The following is a 19,511-nucleotide window of genomic DNA, read 5'->3' as shown; positions in this document are numbered from 1 at the left end:
ATGTCGGAGCGCAGTGCCCCGGTCGGCCGCCTCAGACTGGACTGGGTCTATGGATACCGGGGACACCAGTGCAGGAATAACCTCTACTACACCGCTGCCAAGGAGCTGGTGTACTTTGTGGCCGGAGTGGGCGTGGTCTACAACACCCGAGAGCACAGCCAGAGGTTCTACCTGGGACACAACGATGACATCATCAGGTAAGACGTGTGCAAGGACGCAGATTTTAAATATATAGATTTTTAAGAGAAGTTCGAGTGATAGCTGAGGGGGGTAGTAAAGATGCTGTAATTGTTCGTTCTCATTGCCCGCTTCAGGCAGAATGATATGGCTGGTTGTGACAGGAAGAGCATCTGACCCCGATGTAAAATGTTACCCTGGTGAGTCAGTCCCTCCTACTTTATGCGTGAATGCAGAAGGCTCTGGAACCAGACCACAGGGTGCATCAGACAACAGGAACAGTTGCTAATTTGTAGCACGTGTCTCACAAATGCAGAAGAAATCATTCATTCAGAACCCAATCTATAACTTGTTTTACCTGAGATGAATAAGAGTTTGGTGTTCACATGATGATTCTGGAGACAGTTCCAGACTACATGCTTTTGTAAAGTATAGAAATGGATGGATGTTTATTTATCCATCCATCCATCTATTTAGACTCTTTTTCATGGGTGCCCTGTTCATAATGCAGAAAAAATACCAACAAAAAACAAGCAAAATATATAAGTACATAAATCTATTTAAAACAAATAGGAGCAGGTGTGAGTATAAAAGTTTGTTACCAGATTATTAAATTGCATTACAGTTTACAGTATTTTATTGTAAAAATAATCTTATTGAGTGTGATACTATGTTTTTAACTCTGTAATTTAGATCACTGGGCTTTCCCTTACAGTTCCTTGCATTATTCATACATTCTGCACTCAGTGATGGTAAGCTACTATTGCAGCCACAACTGCCCTGGGGGCCCTCTGACCACCATCAAAACTCACACACCACATTCATACTTAGACAATGTGGGTGAAGTGTCTTGCTTAAAGACTCAAAACCACTACAGTCACTGCTGTCTCACTGTGGGACCCAGTATTCCCAATGGTCTCCCATCCAGGCGCTAACCAGAGTGAGCGTACTAACTAGTGTCTAAGATCAGAAGAGAAGGGCCACAGTAGCTCAGTTTTTAGAGTGTTTGTGCACTGATTGGCAGGTTGGCAGTTCGAATCCCGCTTTTGACCTAAAAACATCATTGGTTGTGTGGTCAGATCCAGTGACCCACAGGTCGGCGGTGCGATTCCAGCCCACAGATGAATACTGTTGTTTTGTCCTTGGGCACTTAAGCCACCTCGCCCCCAGTGTCTGCGTGCACTGGTGTGTGAATGGGTGAGTGGTTCCTTGATGTAAAGTGCTTTGGGTGCTTTGAAGGTGGCAAAGCACCTTATAAAAATGGGGCCATTTGCCATTATGACAGGTGGTATGGCCCCGTATTATTAATAATGTATATGTGCTATTGTTCATACAAACTCAAAAAACTTTATTATTACTATACTTATAAAACAGTTTGTGTTAAGTTGGTAGAATAGCAGTGACTATAGTCTAAAGCCCAAGGTTGTGAGTTTAACTTCACTGTGGATATAAATGTATGATAATGGTCCATACTTGACATTTTCACAGCAGTCTCAGTGCTGGAGCTTATATGTCATGTATAAATTTGGAATTATATTACTAACAGCAGATGGTTTCACTTGCATGCTCTGTTTCTATAGCAACCATCAATAACTTGCTGAAGATGAGTCAAGGTCAGTGAGGCAGATAGTGAAAGCTTGAGTTGTACTTGTGGAGTGAGCTACAGGAAAGAGTAAGGCTCCAATGATATCCAAATCTCTTGGTACAATGTTTGTTGCGATATTTGTGGATGCTTAAGATTTAAAAGTGCTTCATAACAACAGTAGTTCAGTTGGTAGAGTGTTTGTCCACTGATCTGAAGGTTCGCGGTTCGAATCCCCCTTCATGTAAACATCATAGGTAGATAGGTCAGATCCACTGACGCACAGTGTGATTCCAGCTCCCACAGATGAATGCTGTTGGTGTGTCTTTGGGCAAGACACTTAACCTACCTCGTCTCCAGTGTCTGCATTCACTGGTGTATGAATGTGTGTGTGAATGGATGAGTGGTTCCTTGATGCAAAGTGCTTTGAGTGCCTTAAAGGTTTAAAAGCGCTGTATAAAAATGTGACCCTGTGACCGTAACAGTTTTTAGCTCATGCTGCATCACAACAATGAATTTTAGCAAAGAGGCTTGTATTTTGCTATATAGTCATGGCCGACGATATTATTGTGAGACTTTTGACGATACAATATCACGATTTTGATTGTTGCTACATCCATAGTAGAGAGGTCACCGTGGCCAGTGGAGAGTGCACATTGCGATTCTTAAGTGTTACTGAGCACATTAGAGTGGTTAGATTAATCACATGATTAGCAAATTGCAAAGGCAGCAGTTATTTGGGAAATATATTGTCCCCTACAGAGAATTAAATGCCCCAATGTCTCCAGGGGATCTTACTCTGTATAAAACCTGCTTACCTTGTGTAGAGGAAAAAGTATATGATTCAGTTAACAGGTAGTTCATATGTCAGTCTTTTCTCAAATGCTCCAGGCCATAGATGTTGTGAAATGTACATTGCAAACTGAATCCTAAAGAGGGATTTAGATGCCATCCATGCATCTTTCAGTGATTTAGTGATCTCTCCCAGGCCCTATTCAAACCCTCCTTACATTTAGCTGTAAGATTCTGTCCAATGCTCCGCCCACAAGCCTAACGTCACCCATGCTCCCACATGGCAATTCTCCATAAATATACAAAAGCATGATACAAAACAGTACACAACAGCTTCACAAATCTGATGAGATGTGCAGTAGTTTCATTAGTGGGATGCATGATGATTGTGTTGTCATAGTGCTCTGAAGGGTGAGTGACTTAGCATGGGGAGCAAGGGGAATGGGAGAAATGAAACTTCTTAATCACACGTTGTTTTGGGTGAATATAGCATTTTCAAAACAATAAAAGCTAACATGGTGACCTAAATATGTAAGCAGTTATTACCCCATAGAAGTAAAATACCTCGTCTTTAAGTATTACGTTTCACCCATGTTTTTTTGTATCTTCTTAGGGCGATTTCTTATCTTGTCGTCACCTTCTCTCTCTTTTCATTTGGAGAGCTTGTTAATACTCCTCTCCTCCTCTCACCCACGCAGTTCATCTCTTCACCAGTTTAAACCTGCTCAGTGCTTTCTCAGCCTCACTACGGCTACAGAATATCGATACTGTATTAATAACAGATGATTGCTCCTTCTCTTTCTCACCCAGCAGCACAGTTTGGAGAAGAGCTGGTTATTCTGATTGAAAGATGACATCTGGGTTTATCGCAGAAATTCTTGTTTTGGTTGGAGTTTGCTGCCAAAATGAGAGCAAATGTTTGTTGTGAATAAATGAATATAAAGTAGGAACAGCACGCGGCGGAGGGATTTGTAGTGGTGATGAGGACAGATGAGAGCAAGTGCGTGATTCACACACATCTGCGTACACGTGCGATCGTCTTTCTGGCATTGTAAACACATTTTTACAAAAAAACAATGTGTTGGAGAATAGGGATGCTACTTTTTACCATCATTAAGCGCATACTTTCTCCAGAGGTTGGTAGAGAGGCCATAAATGTCACTGTATAAGACTAGTTACTTCGAGGTAGTAGTTAACTTGAAAACAACCACTTCATGACATCACATGGTGGAACAGAGCATTTTGAGCTTTGGAGATGTAGACAGACTAATAAAAATGGGTTACTCAACACCAGGTATGTTTTTGAGAAGGTAACAGCATTATAACATGACTTAAAGCTAATAAGAGTCGATTTTACCTAATATAGGACCTTCAAATAATGCACATAATGACAGACACAAAAATGACACAAACTAAATCAGTAGGAATAAAAGTAGGAATAAAAGTACAGTATCTGAAAACCACTGTGAGAACTACAATTTTATTAAGACGTTAGAGTGTAGAAGAGTGTAGCACCACCCACCTCTGTTCAACTTGTGGTGAATGTAATGTCTTTATCTTTTTACTGCACTTGTCAAACTACTTAACGCTTTAATATGATTTCATTACACACGCGCACGCACACACACACACACACACGCACACACACACGCATAGAGACAGGAGGCACAGTGAACAGGGGATGAGTCATCAGAGCAGCACATGTTTGGATTCTACAGCCCCACTCTCACACACTCACATCACACCAGTGTCTTCTCTAAAAAGGATTACTACACTACAGTAATATAGTCACTACACCTGCATAATAGGTGATAGGATAGGAGCACCTTTATCTGTCCCACAATGGGGAAATTCCAGAAACTCTACTCAAGTTTGGGCGATATGCCAAAAAGTCATATCATTATTTCCTTGTGCCTTCTCTCGGCCCTATAGCTGCCCGTATTGTATAGTGCAAACATTAATAAACATGGCTGAGTGGGTCAAGCTTAACTTCGCAGTGAGTCATATTATAACAAAAAAGGTGCATGCGGATGATTGATTTTTATATTTAATGAGTAGTATTTTACATCTGGGGTATTAACTGCTCATACATACCATATTTGGACCACCATGTTGCCTTTTATTGTTTTGAAAATGCTATATTGGCTGAAAACAATATATTAACATTTTTTATAAGTTTCAGTTTTCTGAGTCTCCCCTCCTTTGTTCTCCATGCAAAGTCACTCTCTCTTCAGAGCGCTATCACAACACAATCAGTGTGCGTTCCGCTAATCAATCTACTGCACACTTGTACAGGATTGTACAGCTAACTTCAAGGACGGTTGGAATAGTGGGAAAGATCACTACCCAAGCCATTACTCAAACCATCTCAGTTTTTGATGAGAAAATATTATAACATGAGAAAAGCTCCATAAAGTTGATGTTGCATAATACGGCCTTCTTTAAATCATTGCTCAGTTGTTTATTTTGTTGTAAGACTGGGAAAGTGTGAGGATCGTTGAAATACAGGTGTAAGGAGGAGGAAAGTGAAACCATCTTGTTTTTGAAGTAAAATCTCTTTAGTGCCCTCCAGGTGCACTCTGTCTCTCCTGATTGATTTCATGTCTGCGCTGTCAGTGAGTTTGGGGAACATTTTGTTGGCAATTTCACTTTTTGGTATTTCTGACAGAAGTTAAGGTAAACTAAGTGTGGATTCCTCTCATGAGCAGCATTGGTTTGTGCTCTCTCTCTCTGTTCTCTGTTGATTATTCTCATGCCTTTGTGCAAAAGCCAATAGCCTTATCAATAATCCTCACTGTGTTCAGACAATGGAGCTAACCGTTCCATATCTCCAGTCCCATCTGCGTGCATGCTGTTTGTCCCTCCAGCTGGTTTGTTCGACATGGGTTTTATATTTGTGGTAGCAGCAGTAGACCTAGCAGTAGTTTGTTCCTTGCCTGGCCCAGTCTGATGTATGGTACATTTCATTACCAGTGACACAGCAGAAGTATACTCCAGCAGCACAGGGCTCCAGATGAAGCCTCTGTGCTGCCTCTGAACCAACAGCTCCAAGCTAAACTCTATTAAAGTCGATGCAAGCTAGTGGGGAGCAGTGTTTCTTAAATGAAAGTCAATTTGGTCCTTCTTTGGGTCATTTGTTGGTTTGAACTAGCCACAACTTAGACCTGGTGTGGCCTTAGTTTAGACCTACTATTATAAAATAAAAACACTATAGATCTGGGGGTACTCAGAAAGCCAAATGTTTTTGTAGGTGGTAGGGCTAGGGTGTTCGGTGATCATATTTAACCCATTGGCCACTGGGAAAATCTTTTATGAATGAGATAAAACAAACTATTGCATTAAACACGCTCCCCAAAATTGTATTTGATGCCACTGATTTCAAAACTCATGTGCTGGACGGCCCTGTGCTAAGCTTTGGTCCTTGCAGCCTTTCTTGCATTTTCAATGGTATTTCCAATGCAGTGGAAAGTGGGGAAAATAAAAATGTATTTTCTTCCAAACAAATCGATTTGAACTTCAAATTTGATTAATCGATTTAATCAATTTTTTGCACAGCCCTAGGTATAACTGAACGGAGAAGAAATCACAATATCACAAACTTGCATGGATGACATATAAAACCTCTTCAGATATGTTTTTTGATAGCAGAACAACATAATAACATGGTAGAAAGCTCCAAAAAGTCGATTTTGCACAATACTCTTTTTAACTAGGGTACCCTCAGTCTTAAATGAGTTCTATTGTGACTAACAGCCACCTCTGCAGGTCTCACAGCGCAAGTTTGTAGGTGCTGCACTGCAGTCTTAATCCACACCCACGACATGAAGCTCACCACAACTCTCTCTCTCTATTCTTTCCTCTCGCTCTTTCACTTTTCCTTTTTCACTTTCTCTCTTTCTCGCTTCGTCTTTCACTCCTGTCTGACGGCAGCTCTGAGGTCACACCAGGACACTCACAACACACTCTCACACTCTGGGCATGATAATTAAACACCTGTTATTTATTTTATACTTGATTCTAATTTGGCATTATTGAAAACAAGCACTTTGTTTGAATATATATCACCCTTTGAACAGGTTAAACCAGGGAGGCAGTGCTGCTGTAAGTGTAGTTGGTTATTTATGGACTATTTGGCACAAACTCTGGATAAGTCTATCAGTCTGATTTTCTTACAAGGAGAATGGAAGGGTAACCGTCTAAATGAGAGAAATGCTTTTAAAGAGAAACTCACTATGTCAGGGTGGGCCTTATGCCAAAAATATATCACAATTTCTTAGCCTAAAGCCCTCCACACACTGCAGGATTTTTCAGTCTTAAATGATTATTAAATGTGCGACATAAAGCACAGACCACAGACACAAAGAGAATCGGATGAGACTTTAAATCTCCGAGCACAAAGACTGCAGCGGGATATGGCAACGAAGAGGCCACACACCACAAGCTAAAAGTTGTGAGCACACCTCTTGTCAGCTGTTTCCTATCTACAGTAAAACACCTCGCTTTGAGACTCTAAAGTGTTCCAAAGATCAGAGCATTGCACTTGAATAAAACAGTAAAAAACAAAGATATCCTCCAGAGCTAGAACCAAATGCCAGGGAGAAGAGGTGGGTTTTTAGTCTGGTCTTAAACTGCTCTACAGACTGAGAGGACCTGACAGGCAGAGGGCGCTGTTCCATAGTCTTGGTGCTGCCACAGAAAAGGCTCTGTCTCCTCTGGTTTTGAGCCTAGCCCTGTGCACAGCCAGCTGGAGCTGGTCAGCTGATGTCAGGGCTCTGGGTGGAGTATAGGGCTGCAGTAGCTTTCTCAAATATAGAGGACCCATAGAGTGCAGATATTTAAACAGTAACATTTTAACCTCCTGAGACCCGGGCTCTTGCATGAGATGCTTTATTAATTTCTGTTTGTTATTTGGGCTGACTGGGACCTGATGAGTCTAAATACAAAGAATTATCTTTTTACATTATGTAGTTTCTGAGAAAAAATTATGTAAATCAAATGTCCTCATATGTGGACATTATACTCATTTTATTTATCAAGACCCTGAAAACAGCAACATTTGTCCTAAATGTAAAAACAAAATGAGAAACAACAATTGTGCCTCTTGGAACAATGTGTCTCATGTGAAGAGCTGCTGACAGGAGCAGGAAGAAAAACAAAAAAAATTAAAATTAAATATTCTAAACATTCTAAACTGTATTAAAAATATAATATATATATAATATATTTTCATTGTTGCTGTTATTGTATGCTGTTATTCTTCTTCTAAAAATTTGCACTGTGGCCTAGATGGGCCAAAATATGTGGTCCACATATGAGGACGCCAGGTCTCAGGAGGTTAAATTTCACCTGGTATGAAATAGGAGCTAGTGCAGGTTGCACAGCATGGGCGTGATGTGCTGTCATCTCTTATTTTTTGTGAGCAAACAAGCTGCAGTGTTCTGTCCATTTTGCAGACGCTGTAGAGACCTGGTCCAACCCCACAGACAAACTATTAGAATAATTCACATGCAATATTACAAACATATGGACATCTTTTTCAAAATCTGTCAGTGGAAGGCAGGGCTTTACTTTGGCAATGAGCCTCAACTGAAAAAAGCTGGACTTTATGATAGAGGTAATGTACTTGTCCAGTTTGAACATGGAGTCCACAATCACCCCAAGATTCCTCACTGCAGGATGACAATAAGAGACAGAGGACGTCACACTGTCAGGGTCAAGCAGAAGGTTAGTTTGGCCAAAAACCACAATCTCAGTTTTATTTAATCCTCGCTTCACCCCGATCCTCATTATGCGAATGTAAACAGACACATGAGGATCTACTCTCGCCTTTCTCTTTTAAAGAACTTTCAAAACTGGATTAATTAAACTGGATTAAAAGCACATCATTTTGTAGACTGTGTGTTACAACAAATTTTATGAATAATAATGCTGCAGCTTTACGAGAGGTGAGTAAAAAAGTCACCTAATTATTTTTAGCTATTTCCTGAGTTTGTATCTTCTGCCTCTGTGTCCGTCACTCCGTCTGCCCCTGACGCTCTATTTTATTGGATGTTGCCGTGGTGATATTTTGTGGTTACGAATTTATGATATGACAGAGCAGCTCAGAATCGCTCGGACACTATGAGGAACGCTGCCACTTAAAAAACTGAGGACCATGTTTCAACCTCCCCCTGCTCTCTCAACCACACCTCTATTTACCCAGAAGTCCTATTTATACAAGCCTATCCCGGCAACACTGTTTGTCTCCACTTTCTTGGCCCCTCCCTCCCATCCCATGTCTCTTCATCTTTCAGCCCTCACCATCTATACAGAGCGAGGGAGGGGGTCTTGAACCGACAGGAGGCAAATGATTCTGTAGTGTGTGGTGGACTTTAATCATAATTTCAATTTCATTACAACTTTGTAGACTTAAGTATGTTTATGTTGCCATTAAGAAGCAACTAAAGTCATTTGCTGCTTTTTAGAGTTCACACTTCATCATGATTCATTAAATGCAGTTCTGTAAGAGGGAGTAAAAGTTTTTGTGTTTGAGCATAAATCATGACTAAACAAACAACTGTGATTTCAGCAAAAAAGCAGATGGTCAAATTGGCGAGTCTTACCACATCCCATTTTAACTCAGATGCTGTGGTGGATGATCACTTATTAATTTACAATGAAAGCCAACACTTGCATATTACAATCTTGAGTCTTAATCATTCCCACTGCATCTCTACATCTAAACAGAAAGTCCATATTGCAAAGGGGAGCTAGTAATACAAAGATGTCAGGGTAGTCTGTGTGGAGTCGTGATGTGACTCATGATTAAAACTTCCCCAAGCAAATAATGTAAATACTATATCTGATTTATTTTTAGAGAAAAGTGTGTTATATACAAACTAGACATATGTGCTGAAATTGTGACTGTAATTCCAAACTTTATTTCTTACCGTTTTTAGGAACAAGGACTTTTTGGTGTAGGACAGTTTTCATATGTCACATTTCTACTTTCTACTCTAGAAAGTGATGTTATACTTCCAGATGGGGGCAAGAGACCATTTTCCCTCTTAATTACGTTCTACTTTGCCATGACATATCCAATGTTGATCAATTATTGACTAAACCCAAGGACTCACTGTATCTGTCTCCCATCTGTATTTATTAATATTGGTCTATAGACGGCTGTGATGTCATATGAAACCCAGTACTAGTTAGGTTAGGCTATACTCATTCCACAAAAAAATACTTCACAACATTATATTTAAGATTTTATCATTTTACTTCCAGCAGATATTACATACCTAGAGATAATAACTTTATGATTCCTAGACTAGACTGAAACTGAAAACCCACCGCTTCTCCCTGGCATTTAATACTAGCTACATGGGATATCTTAGTGTTTTATTGTTTTTTTTTCGATGTATCATATTATCTGTATATGTGTTTTTTGTTAACTTTTTATGTGAAGCACTTTGGGCAAATGATGCTTTTAAATGTGCTATGTAAATAAAATTGAATTGAATTACCTGACAACCGTAATGTAAACAATGGCCAAAACTCATCTAAATGGCACAAATAGTTATAACCAACACCTTTATTTTGTTAAATCAATGTTAAAACTGTCAGAAAAATGCCTTTCTTGTGCGTAAATCGCCTGAGGAATTCTGCTTTAGAACTCAAACTATGTTAAATATTTTCGGCAGGTACTATCCCACCAAACTAAGCTACATATCAAAAATTATACAACAGAATATTTTTGTTATGAATCAACCCTCTTGGCTAAACTGCTAGGTGACTTCCTTCCTAGCTTCTGGTCAATGGCCCTGCTGAGAGCTCTGAATTCTACCGAATTGCCCTGATGCATGTCTCTGGTAATTGCAGGCTCCATCTTGACGCATTAAGCCTGGAGTTTAGTGAAAGAGAGAGAGGAGTAGACTGGGCTCGTTCTGCAGCAGGCCTCCCGGGGCCGTGGCTCTTTTATGTCCCTATACTCACACAGTCTCACGCTCTACTCAATACACAATTATGACCCGCAGCTCAAAGCAGCTCCCATTTGCAGCTCTCCACTCTTCACTACTACAACCCGTTTTATCTAAAGACTCAAGTAGTGGTTGTAACGAAAGGCTTGCTTCGCTGTATTCATTCATAAAACTGAAAGATATATTGTAAAAGCAGCTCTTAGTGTCAAAATGAGACTGTTGTGTTCTGTTGGGATCTAATTATAAAACATTTTAACCTCCAAGTACCGGGAATTAGTGCATTGCTTGGGGACCCATCTCTGTGATCTTGTTGCTAGGGTTGGTTAGGACTACCTGAACTGGAGGATTTGACTTATGGTACATGCTTTGGGTTGATGGAGGAAAATGGATGCAGCCCACCCAGATACAGGGAGAACATGCAAACTCTGCACAGAAAACCCAAGGATCAAACCTTCTTGCTGTAAAGCCACTGTCACCCAAAATTATTATTATAAATTGGTCTTTTTTTAAATATTAAAGAAAAACTTCATTAAGTCAGAAGGTTGTTGTTTCTACACAATTTTGTCATCTGTTTGTTTTTAAATAAATTTTAATAGGTAAGGTTTATAGGACTGCTATTTGGTTCTATCAATAAGACAACTTTAGCACTGAGCCAACATTAGAAATTGCGTTTTTATTTTTTAAATTTTTACCAAGGCAATACAGTTACTCCATAAATATATAGCATAAGTATAGTGTAACCTATGTGCCTGGTTTGTGTAGAACTAGAATCCACTCTTGGATCGTCTTGCTAGCTATACTGCGTGTGCCAACTGTGTAGCTTCTTCTTTCAAAACAAGCTAACTACATTCTCTATTGCCCCTTTAAAAATACATCATTCACTAGTTCCTTTAGATTTGTGTTTTATGCTAGCCTGAACTGTGTCTAAAGGATCTGGGCTGCTGCTCTCCTTTCTCTCTCTTGTCCCATTTGCTTTTGGGGCCTGCGGGCACAACCTGACCGACGCACACATGTTCACGTACAGTTATAGCAGGGACGGCCAGCCAGAGTGCTGGAGTTTCTGCTCGACTGGACCACAGAAAGACGCTCCCAGGCTAACTCGCTCCCAGGCTAACAGGCTGCTGTTTACTTGTTTGGCTGTGACAGTAAATTTGCTGTGCTAATTACTACCAGCTCCTCTGTGGCCAGTACAGGGCTGAGGAAGATGACAGTTTTCTATGAATACAGTTTTTTAGATTATTGATAAATCAAATCAAAAACTGAGCAATAATGAACGTTTAATACATGAAAATCAAAACTAGTTAATTTTAAACTGCAGTCCAACGTTATTCCTTACTTATGTATTCCGAGCATCCTAGTTATTCACAGCAATGAGTTCCTAAGAGCTTTTCACTGCTCTCACAGACCATGCAGCATGCTAATGGACACTTCCTGATAATTGGACAGTCGCTTTATAATTAGATGCACACAGCGCGCAGTGGAGTGATTTTGATATATAAAATTTAACTCAAATACAGGGGAAAAAACAAGTACAGGGTCTTTGCATCAGATGCAAGGGGTTTTAGAAAATGAGAGCGTGGATGTTAGTAGCCAGTCATAAAAATACTGCTTGAGAAATAACAATAGTGTTTTTCCACATAGAGCGAGCGTAGGATTGTGTATGTATTACCTGCCTCCATCCGAAGCCTTCATCCTCTGAGCAGATAAACCTCACCGCTCTGCCTGACACAGTGCAGCGTGGTGGGGCAGGAGCTGTCAGAGTGTACCCTGACATACCGAGCACCTCACAAGCACAACCAGCTGAAAACACACACGGTTTCACATTCAACTGTCACATATCTGGGACAGTTGAACGTGACAGAGGTACAGAAACCGCCCACAAGCTGGAAATAACCTACTCATTATTAAATATTCATAGGTGTAAACATATCTAAAAACAAGATATTAAGGTTTCATAAGGCAGCACATATAAAACACAACCACCACACACAAGCAAACTATTCCTGTTTCTGCTTGATTGTAAAGGTAGTTTTAGCACTAAAATTATAAGGTGAAGTAGCCTCTTGATAAAAGTTTACCCATTCAGAATATGTGGATACAGTACAAAACAGGTAAAGACAGCTACCACGATATGTTGTTGTGATTTGGTGATGTTACTGTACTTATTGTTATATAAGCATTGACTATAACTATGTATAGACTAATCTTAAGTACAAACTAAGTAGGCTATAAAACTATGTGATGAATGTGCCAGAATTACATACAACACACTCCCAGTTGTGTAATCTTGTATAACAAACATATTTTATGGTTCAGTGGTTATCATTTACACTACAAAGATTAAAATGGGTTCCTATTTTGGTGCCTTCTTTGAAACTAGCTCTAACGTCTAAAAGCAGAACATGAAAAACCATTATAGTTATATGGGGATTAGGCAAATCCTTAAATCCTTCCCCCACCACTTCTGCAGCCCCATGTTTGGAACACTTTTCTTTTACATATAGTGTACTACAGGATGATGTTATGCAAAATTCTTTTAGCCATATTGCAATGCCGTATTCTCATCAAAAACATACTTTGAGTTGTATTTTGTTCATTATGTGCCTACCCTCATTGCTTTATGCCAGCAATCCATAAGGCTCCTCTGTGTTTTTAAAGTCCATACTGCTTCACTAGACTATTTATGGTCATTTTAGTACTGAAATTGAGCGGTCATTCAGAAACCTGTGTAAATCAGCTGACCAGGCACATCACAAGACCACTTTGAAAGCTGTCAGGTATGAAAACAAACATGAATTGAATTAACCATTTTTTATAGCAAACGAAAAATAAATCTCTGTCAACTGGACAAAAGTTTTTGATTGAAGACATTTGGCCATTCATCCAAGCAGATTCTTCAGCCCTGGTCAGATTGCTGGTGAACATTGTCGCACACTGAAACCAAGGTTGTCTTCACATATGTTAGTGGCTCTGTGGGGTGACTCCTATGTGCAGTGTGATTTAGTGCTATTTACTTAATTTTTGGGTCAGCCTTGTTCATCATTCACCTCAAACACACACTATTAGCTACGTGAGAGTCCATCAGCTGATCGTCAAAGTTATTTCTATGACAACGTGCTTTAAGCAGACAGAGCCTTGTGAATACTGTCTCAAGCATCATCAAAGCAGGGTATTAATGCTGTCTATTAATGTGGTCCAGAGTGCTACTGTTGGGTTCACACCAGCCCGAGCGCACCACTCTCAGAGCGAATGTTCTTTTACGTCGACCCACAAGTGGCAGTGTGAAAAAGACGTAACACACCTATTTGTTTACAGTTTCTCTTTGTTGGCTAGATTTATTGAACTACACTGAGTGTGAACTGTCCCTGAATCATATTTAGTATAATCGATCAGGTTCCTAATGGGTGCTCTTACACCTATTAGCATACTGGCTAGCACTATTGTTTTCCTTAGATTTAGGTCTAAGGATCGAGGCCCCCTCTCAAACTTTTCTTTGGCTACGACCTGTACCTCGCTATCTTCAAAGGAGTGGTTAGTGGCTTTGAGATGGAGATGTACAGTGGGCTGGGTAATTCAATTCAATTCAATTTATTTGTAGTCATTGTCACAGAAGAACAACGAAATTGTGTTTGTAGCATCCCATAAAGTCCAAACCCATAAATAATAAATACCCCTTAAACCTAAGTGTAAACATTGACCCAGTGTGGCTTCAGTACAACATGAGACAGTTCTTGTAGCAGCATGATGGTGTCAGTAAGGTGCACAAAACAGGGACATACAGACAGGGACCGGAGAATGATGACAAAATGCAACAATGCAACCAGTTCAGTGTTATTAAGTGTTGGATGTGGTTTTTGTCCGTGAGAGGAGAGCAGAGAGGGGCCGAGAGGGGAGAGGGGCAGAGTTCAGGAGCCTCACAGCCTGTGGATACAGACTGTTGGCCAGTCTGGATGTTCTGGCCCCTATGGACCTGTACCTTCTCCCTGAGGGCAGCAGGTGAAAAAGATGGTGCGCAGGGTGATGTTGGTCCCACAGGATGTTGTGCACTCTTCTCAGACAGCAAGTGGAGTAGATGACTAAAAGTCCATACGTCAGAACGCTACTGATGGCACAGTTATAAAAGTTCAACATCAGAGGTCTGGGAATGTGGGCACTCCTCAATTTCCTCAGGTAGTAAAGGCACTGTTGGGCCTTCCGTACGGCTGAGGTGATGTGATCGCCGCAAGACAGGTCCTCAGTCACAGTTACCCCCAGGAATTTAAAACTGCTCACCCTCTCCACCGCCTCGGTGCCAATGAGGAGAGGTAGGTGGTTGTTGTGACTTTTTCTGCGGAAATCCACAACAATCTCCTTGGTCTTTTTAGTGTTTAAAAGCAAGTTGTTGTGGTGGCACCATGACTCGAGGTGTTGCACCTCCCTCCTGTAGTTAACCTCATCATTGTTGAATATAAGGCCGAGCACTGTTGTGTCATCAGCGAACTTAACGATGAGGTTGGACGCAGAGGAGGAAAGACAGTCATGTGTGAAGAGAGTGTATAGCAGAGGGCTCAGAACACACCCTTGAGGGGCCCCGGTGTTGACAACAAGGGTTTGGGAGGTGTTCTTGCCCACTCTGACACTCTGTGTACGATTAGTGAGAAAATCCACAGTCCAGTTGCACAGAGAGGAGTTGAGTCCCAGTTGGTGGAGTTTGGACCGAAACTTAACTTTGTTATTGTTCTTTTTCTATTTTATTATTCTATTATTATTATTATTATTATTATTATTATTATTATTATTATTATTATTATTATTATTATTGTTATTGTTATTGTTATTATTATGCTGTTTAAGCATCAGTAACTTATAACCTATAAGCATATTTTTTTAGTATTCATTGACTTTGTTGAGTTTGTCAGGAAAATGTATTACTGGTGGTGGTGAGAGAAGGTGATAGAGAGGCTGAAGAGTATAATAGTTCTGCTGCTGCAGCGGAGATTTGGCAGAAGAGGATTTTGTGGACAATATACAATTGTAATACATTGCTTAGTTTCTTACAAAGGTGCAAACATTCTGTTTCCCATGCAGCAGTGGCCATATATGACACTAAGGGAAGATAACAGCTAGGTTCTGATCATTCTGGTTATCTGTTTGGTTGTCTGTAGCCCCTCTCATCTCAGTACTGTAACTCCCACTCTGGGAGGGTTATAGAACACTCACCCTGTTCGACTTTGCTTTAAATTTCTCATCTATAGAATGTTTAACCCATACTCTTTTAGTAGTATAAAAACCCTGGTACAATCTCATCTGGTTAGACTCTGCACAAGAGTCGCTCAGGTCACTTGACTCTGCTTTGAGTTTTGCTGGACGCTGCCTTTAACCTGACTGTATTGCTGTAACTGACAATAAAAATCTACAGAACGATCCCCGTGCCTCTGCACCTGTTCTTCATGCAACAGAACAGAAACTGACAGTTCATTTGATGAAAGAAGGGAAAAAAGTGCATTTATAGGAATGACTTGTGAGGTGATTGGTTTATTGGTTGATTGGCAAAAACAACCAGTTGTGATTGGTTGATAGTGATGTGGTAACAAATGCAGTCTTCCTGGTTAATTTATCCTTCAACTTGTATATAACAAAGCAGTGAACTTTTTGACTTTCATGTGATAAAATGTTGCAGATTTTTCTGGTTGATTTTGCCTTGGTCTTCATGCATCCCGTAACACAGTTGGAAGGCTGTTCGTGCCCTCCAACCCTCTCTCCACCCCATCATCATCATCACCTGCCCAGAACTGCACCACCAGGGACCCCTTGGGGTCCTACCACATGCATGTGTTCATTCATCCCCTCCGCCGCTATGCTACGCCAATGAGAGGAGCTGTGGTATTGTTGTCTTTGTGCCTGGAGCTGCCGGGCTAGCAGCCAGAGAAGAGTCCAGCGATGCGTTCACTGTCAGGGCCATGCCGGAGCTGGCGGCCTCATCCCAGGGCTGGACGGGCGTCTGTGAGTTAGCTGTTAGCTGTTAGCTGTCAAACTACTTTAGCAGCAGACATGTCCTGGCAGCTCAAGTGCTAATTTAGACACATGAGCATATGGGACATTTCAGCACTGTTTATGAAATACAAGAAGGACTTTGAGCTGGAGAAGGACGCCTTTATTTTATGTAATGATGTGTAAAGCAATGGATTGTGAGACTGGAATAAGATCATTATTTATTATATTACAGTGATGAGTGTATCTAGAGTAAATGAGAAGATATGAGAAAGAAATTTGATAATCCCAAGTATAATATTGCAAAAGCAAGCAACAATACAAGGCAATTAACATGATTTAGATTTTTAATGCTACCACTTGGGTTACAAGTGGGACTAAACTGGGAACTAAGCCTGTACTATACTCAGGACTAGAACAGGACCAAAGCAAGTCTACATCAGGACTAACATCAAGACAGAGGTGGAGTGTCTTATCCAGTTTTTATTATAGCTCCATGAATGGCACATGAAGTGGCCATTCAGATTTTACAGGCCACTGCTTAGAAACGCCCTTGCTGGTGCTGTTGTTCCGTCACCTTGTACAGTTGTGGAAAAGCCCCTGTGCATTGAGGTGTGGCGTTCCAAGCTGCACTGCTACACTAATATGAAATAACAAATCTCTGAACTGGTAATACAATCATGTCCGGCCTGCAGAGAGCATGTCTTTTACCATTACTGTTTTTATTTGACTTCCAGGGGGATCATTTCTGAGCTAAATTAGATTTTTCCTCTCCAATGCCCTAGACACTTGTATCCATTACTTTTACTGCTAAAGGCAAAGTGCCATTCTAGCGTCTCAGGAAGTTAGCCAAAAAGACCCCCGTAAATTTCCTATATTACACAAAATGGATTCTTGTGAGCTTTTAACCTCATCAAAAACATACCTTTAGTTGTGTTTTGTTCCATTCACACATGCTTGAGAAACCCTTTATTATTAGTCTGTCTACATCTCCCATGCTCTGTTCCACCTTGTGATGTCATGAAGCAGTAGTTTTCAAGTTAACAGCTCTTTTGACCTTTTGTTCATTAGATTAGATGTATATATATATATATATGTAATGACTATAGTGTAGCGCTTTGAGAGGCTTTGACAAGCCTATAGAGCGCATCACAAATGTAGCCATTATTACTATTATTATTATACACACATAAGAATGTAATTATAATGAATGGTAATGTGTATTCACCTGCCTTGGACCTGCAGATGGAAAGTAGCAGTAGCTATGATACCTTCACCCCCAGGACTGCTAGCCTTGATGAGTTTCATTTGCCACGAGCTGAACACTATGGGTGACGTCGCACTCATTACTCCACTTTTTTATACATTTTACATTCATCTTTGTGCCTATGTCCTGTTTTCTGTTTTGCCATCAACCTGCCAAAGGGACTATGGGTGAAAATGAGCCTGTATCTCTAACTGTGGCACATTTACATGATGTACTGACACATGTTATTGATGTGCACTGCCCCATATTTAATAAGTACACATAAACATGTTTTTGATGAGGATGAGGAACTCTCACACTTCCCTCACCCTAGACACTTCTCCAGCTCCTCTGGTGAGACTCTAAGGCGTTCCTAGGCCAGCTGAGAGACAGATGAATAACTAAATAGCAGAATGCAACATTTAAGTAATTAGTTTGTAGCCCAGTCCCCACGACAAATATTGACCCCCAGAAGTATTGTTCCATCCGTCATGTACTGAACAATGTTGGTATAGTTATTATCGTGACAAGCTTAATTACAACAGATGAGAAAATAGCATAATATGGGCCTTTTAAAGCCAGTATTTTTGAGTGGAAGTCATTTCTTTTCTCTATCTGATCACTGTGTCCCATTTTCATCTCCAGAAGTCAAATGATGTTATCAGTGTGATATTTACTCAGCGCCTGCCTGGTGGCTGTGGGACTCGCAGCTCAGTGGTCTTCATTAAGATGATGACTAAGGAGTTATGTGCGCACCATCCCACCGCCATCTGCCTGCAGTCATGAATGTTCCTACAATCTGCCTGCTCCCGAACGCACCGCCATCCCTCTGGCTCCTCTGTCACTCCTCACTGTTAATCTGAAAGAGTTGGATCTGAGCTACTTATTGAGGAGGAAACATCAGCTCTACTCCTGTTCTAGAGGAATCAACTCTGGTGCTAAGACCCTGGTGGCCTTTTGTGGTCTGATGGATGGAAAGAATGTTGGATTTGTTGGAGACTATGGTAAATGGTAAATGATCACATTTTTATGTAGTGCTTTCTACCTTCACAGCACTCAAACCGTCAAGGAGCCACTCACCCATTTACACACACATTCTTACACTAATGTATGCAGACACTGGAGGTGAGATCAGCTGCCTAAGGACACAATGACACATTCATCTGTGGGAGCTTGAATTGCACCACTGACCTGTGGGTCAGTGGATCTGACCTCTCAACCAATGATGTTTACGTTTAGAGCAGGATTTGAACCACCAATCTTCAGATAAGTGGACAAACACTCAACCAAGAACATCACTTTCCCCCTTTTTAGCTTTTAACCTTTCTGGTAGCGGTGATGTTATTGCTATGCCTGGAATAATCTCCTTCCCTCTGACTCTGTGTGTGCTTTGCTGTGTGCCCCTGCTCGTCCTCACTCTCTCTGATCTAGCCACAGCTCCTCACCTTTTCTCCTCTCTTTCTCTCCTCTTGTGCTTCTTTTCATTATAATCCAAGTTACAGAAAGTAAACAACTATTTTCTCACCATTTACGAGTAAAACCTAAGATCTGATTTAGCGCACGGACGTCACACATGTTTCTGCCGATACCTAAGCCTGTCACAATAACACATTTTGAAGAACGATATATTGGGAATGAAAATATAGACAATGAATGATCATATTGAGTGCCATTATTCCACTGAAACGCTTAATGAGTCAAAGAAATTACTAACTCAAGTAAGTGTATTATATTTGTACATTGTTCACACCCTCTACAGCTCAAATCTTCAGAAAAGTACAAAAAG

The 19,511-nt window shown here is 40.6% G+C and overlaps 1 protein-coding gene across 3 annotated transcripts in view; it reads left to right on the top strand.

The window, feature by feature from the left end:
- Nucleotides 1–19,511, top strand: part of LOC117382843 (echinoderm microtubule-associated protein-like 6) — a 103,206-nt gene continuing 83,695 nt past the window's right edge. For all 3 annotated transcript variants that reach the window (XM_033980082.2, XM_055227505.1, XM_055227506.1), the window contains exon 1: nucleotides 1–197. In XM_033980082.2, the coding sequence (XP_033835973.1) occupies nucleotides 1–197 (197 nt within the window). The remainder of the gene's footprint in view (nucleotides 198–19,511) is intronic.

Source organism: Periophthalmus magnuspinnatus, chromosome 15 (assembly GCF_009829125.3).
Source record: "Periophthalmus magnuspinnatus isolate fPerMag1 chromosome 15, fPerMag1.2.pri, whole genome shotgun sequence".
Lineage (NCBI taxonomy): Eukaryota > Metazoa > Chordata > Actinopteri > Gobiiformes > Gobiidae > Periophthalmus > Periophthalmus magnuspinnatus.
The sequence above is the reverse complement of the archived record's forward strand: the minus strand, read 5'-3'. Positions and strand labels throughout refer to the sequence as shown.